The following is a 5,000-nucleotide window of genomic DNA, read 5'->3' on the forward strand; positions in this document are numbered from 1 at the left end:
TGTGTGTGTGTTTCTGAAAGTGTGAGAATAGAATTACTTAGGTTAGGGTCTCGGTCATCTGATGTTCCAACGCTCACAGCACTTTACACACACACACACACACACACACACACACACACACACACACACACACACACACACACACACACACACACACACACACACACACACACACACACACACACATTCATTCGGCCTGCGTCTCTGATTCACAGACAGCATTATGATACGCTGATATGATTACCCAATCAATCTCACATAAGAAAGGCATACACACACACACACACACACACACACACACACACACACACACACACACACACACACACACACACACACACACACACACACACACACACACACACACACACACACACACACACACACACACAGTAGTTGAAGAAAAGAAGTGGGCTCAAATTTGGCCAGAGGCAACAGTGCAATTATAAGTTAGTGCATGAAATTAGCCTCCCCGCGTTCCTGTTCTCTGCTCTATCACATGGACAACACTCCTCTCTCCTTCTTCTCCTCCTTTCTTCACCCTCGCTCTCTCATCCTCTGTCTATTTATCAATTTGTGTCTTACTCTCTCTCTCTCCCTCCCTCCCTCTGTCCTGCTCTGTCACGCTCTCTCTTTCCCCCCTCTCTCTCACTCTCTTTCTTTCTCTCTCTCTCTCTCGCTGGGTTGTGACAACATTAAAGACATTCCTATTCATTATGCGCTGTGAAAAAAACAGGATGAAAAAATGAAAATGGTGGCGCCTCAGTAATTTTCCACGTCTGATTGACCATTAGGCATGTCTTTTCATTTCACTTTCTATATTTATACATATATATGCACAGTAAAATCCTTAGTGTAGATCTAACTGTAAAAATGTACCCAAATAGACGTTTGGGGAGAGAGTGTTTGGGTCTATTTTTACACTCCCAGAATTAGCCACTTAATCCTGATTTATACTTTGGCTATTTGAAAATAGCCAATCTGCAAGCTCACAAAGCGTGTGAATGAATGAATGGATGAATTGATTTGGTGATTAAAGGAAAAGCACATCACTTCCACAACATATAGCAGACACAATGTCACCGGGGATAAAAAAAAACACAATAAAGCCCTAAGGCTTATTTACATTGTGGTCCTCTACGTGAGTTTATAGATTTTCTATTAAACAAATAAAATCGGAACATTTTGACAAGTTTTGAAGAATTAGAAATGTGTTGCAAATAATAATAATAAAAAAAATCCTTTATTATTATTAGTGTCCTTTATTATAACGTCTCTTGTCAAAGTGTCACCATGTGGAGAACATTTTATTTCATTTCATTCATTATTATACAGGGGGAAAAAAGTACACCAGCATGGTAAAAAAAAGAAAAAGAAAAAAAAGAAAACATTGGCCCTACTCAGCAAAATTGCTGATTTATAGAGAGTTTCTTTCCTGAACTGGAGAGAATAAAAGATACAGTAGAAGAGAGAAATACACTCAGAGGGATAAATAGGGATAAAGAAGGGAATTAATTAGGAAAAAAGAGGCAATTAACTTAAGAGGGAATATATAGTAAGGAAGAAATTCATAAAAACAACAATGTGACAAGCCAGTAGAGTTGTTCTTGGCTGTTTAATGCTTTCCTAGCTTCAATTCTGTTAAGGGTGTTTGTATAGTAGCTTAAATGCAAAGGGACACATATTGCTATTATAATATTTAATAGAATATAGACTCCAAATTAAAGTTTGACTAAAGAAATAGGCGTCAGTTGTTTTTAGCGAGGTACTCTGACTGTGTATTGCACACATGTTTCTAGACTTGTTGCACGGCACGTTAGCATGAAATTATTGATTAAGACCGTTGTGTAGCTATTTTCTTTTTGAAAATCTAATTTCACACATAGTCGCTTAGAATAACTTTCAAAATTCCGAGCATTTGTTTTCTGAAGTCACAGTGAGGGGATCTAATGTTTCGGACCATCCAAGTAACACCCTCAAGCTCAAAATACGACTCAGTTTTCACTACTCACTCATATGAATATATATAAATATATTTGATAAGGGGAGAGAGAGAGGGAGAGAGAGAGACTGAGAGGAGTGAGAGAGAGATGATGGGCGAAGGCGTGTAAAATGGACCCATATTACTGTGCATGGTGTAAATACTGTTCAAAGTTGACTATTTTAAACCTAAATCCCATTGTTCTGACACATTCCGTACGGCCGATGGTGCGAAGCGACAGGATTGAGATCATCATTTTGCGATGTCAACATTTCGTGGAAAAATACAGAAGGCGTAGGATGATTTTCCCACACTATACAGTATTATCTCCTATTCTTATTCAGAACTGGAATCACTGGAAGCACTTGTGATTGGCACTCAGCAATCAGAACATGGGCAGCACCTCGGAACACACCGACACTGACACAATCCCACACATACAGTACTACTGACACACGTAACAATGGGATTTGGATAAGTTTTCCTTTAAGTATATACATATTTTTAGCTTCCCCATCTCATGCAGCTACAGACTTTATCAATAAGTAAAGAAAGACCATATGCACATATATAATGAACCACATTTGGGCATTGGGCTCTAGATCTTTATCCCTCCTTCAGCTATCCATTCTTTCCATCCTTTACTCTGACCCTCCCTCCATCTTTCCAACCCCCTCTCTCCCTCTCTCTCCCTCTGCCACCCCTCCTCTCCTCTTCTTTTATAGCCTGGTCTATGGTGGCCAGCACAGGCCCTGTCTTGTCTTAAGCATGAACAGCACATTGTCCTCACAGAACAAGGCCCCGTAGAACCCAGGGACCCCCCTGCGCCCTAATATAAATCAACACACTCTCCCAGTTCACATTTATCCAATTTATTCATCCTATATATTTAAACAGGTGGCTGGACTTTAACTGCTCTCAGCTGGCTCCCTGGCGCGTGGAGAATGGGTATTAGCCGTGCTAGTGGAGTGTTTGGCTGGTCCTGAGTCAGTTCGGGCCGGTCTTTACGTAATGGTTATGGCTAGGCTGGAAGGGGAAACATCTGATCCTGTGTCACGACTCAGAAGACATGAAAACAGGATGGCTTTTTAGCCCCACTAGCAAAATTGCGGGCTCTAAGGATGGCATTGTCGGTTCAAACCACTTAAGTCACGTGGGGTGTAAGGAGAAGCATAGCCTCTAGGTGGGCGCACGTGGGGCTTTTATAGTCTTGGTCTTATTTTGTTTCTGTCACAGATCCAAAAGAGTTTTCTGGGTCCTCGCTGCATGTAGCTAACTGGGTAGCAATGCTAGCTGTCCATCTTGGTTCCTGTTAGCATTACAAGGTTAGCATTTCATGGCATGTTGACAGCAGATTGTAGTTTGCTTTGCTGACTATACACAGAAGATTGCAATTTGAGGATGTTGGAAGGATGTTGGCCATAATGTGTTGGTCAACAACACATATGACTCAGTCAAGATTTGGAATGGGAATCGTGTTTAAATTAACACGCAGGGTTCTCTGCTGCATAGATAGATGAGGTTGCTTCATAGTGCCTCACAACTCCTCATCATCTATAACAGCCCCCCCCCCCCCTCCCCCATATACAAAACTTATCATTTTTAAATGATTCCAGCAAAGTGCCAAACACAAAAGCAGAGAGAACACGCACATCCCAAAATTAAACAGCAGGTGCTGGATGAAAAAAAAAAGAAAGTCAAACAAGAGGAGAAAAGAGCAAACTGCTCCCTTATGCCACATTATGAACGCACAGCTGTAATAAATCAAAAACAAGTGGAGAGGCACAGCGTTGTCATACAGAGCAGGGGAAAAAGAATAGGAAAAAAGACGAAGTTAGACGCTATCCGTCTGTATTCCAGAGGGGGGGGTGTCGATGTTATCCCTTCGCTCTGTCTGATTACGTATGCGGAGGGGCGAAGGGGAGCCGTCGACTTGAATACATTTGTGTAAGAGGCTGCCTAATTACCAGCGCTACTCTCCACTTCACTTAACTTTCTAATTGGCTTGCCTTCTTGCCTGCCATTAATTACAAGATTTCATATTCCATTAATGATCGGGAGAAAGGGAGGCACGTGGAGCGGGCATGTTCACACACACACACACACACACACACACACACACACACACACACACACACACACACACACACACACACACACACACACACACACACACACACACACACACACACACACACACACACACACACCACTGACTTACATGTACACACATCAACGAGAATGCATGTACACACACACACACACACACACACACACACACACCCATCGCTCTCTACCTCTCATTAGTGGATGTGATTTTGTGTGTGTGTGTGTGTGTGTGTGTGTGTGTGTGCGTGTGTGCGTGTGCGCGTGTGTGTGTGTGTGTGTGTGTGTGTGTGTGTGTGTGTGTGTGTGTGTGTGTGTCTTTTTCAAAAGGCAAATGAAATATTGTCACATAAAAATAGCTTCATTAAACAATTAGTGACCAGACCTCCTCTAATGTCCTCTCTTGGTGTGTGTTGCAGCATCCCTACCCATCAGAAGAACAGAAGAAACAGTTGGCACAAGATACAGGTCTCACCATCCTACAAGTGAACAACTGGTAAGATGTTTCATCAGTTTACACACAGTCCATAGTCAGCGAGGTTCAGCCTCAGGCGATCCCAGTTCATAATGATTGGAATTAATGGCTGTACTCCACTTAAAGAGAGATGGCCTGGAGAGATTCTCCACTTGGGGCCATGGCAACAAGCTATAGCACACCCCAAACACAGCAGTCCATGTTTAATTAAGAGTCAAACTACCGTCCAAAAAGATCCAATAAAACCATGAAACATGCAAAACGCGTACTGTTAGATTTTAGGTTTATACTTTCTTTTTGTTTTGTGACGTTGTTTTTGTGTGTGTGTGTGTGTGTGTGTGTGTGTGTGTGTGTGTGTGTGTGTGTGTGTGTGTGTGTGTGTGTGTGTGTGTGTGTGTGTGAGAGAGAGAGAGAGAGAGAGAGAGAGAGAGAGAGAGA

At 42.2% G+C, this 5,000-nt stretch overlaps 1 protein-coding gene across 1 annotated transcript in view; it reads left to right on the forward strand.

Annotated features, from left to right (window-relative positions):
* The window catches only part of meis1b (Meis homeobox 1 b), a 94,424-nt gene that overhangs the window by 67,961 nt on the left and 21,463 nt on the right, over positions 1–5,000 (forward strand). Inside the window, exon 9 of the mRNA XM_084077109.1 lies at positions 4,507–4,583. Within this exon, the coding sequence (XP_083933235.1) occupies positions 4,507–4,583 (77 nt within the window). The remainder of the gene's footprint in view (positions 1–4,506; positions 4,584–5,000) is intronic.

Source organism: Gymnoscopelus microlampas, assembly GCF_963454915.1.
Source record: "Gymnoscopelus microlampas genome assembly, chromosome: 13".
NCBI classification, from domain to species: Eukaryota; Metazoa; Chordata; class Actinopteri; order Myctophiformes; family Myctophidae; genus Gymnoscopelus; species Gymnoscopelus microlampas.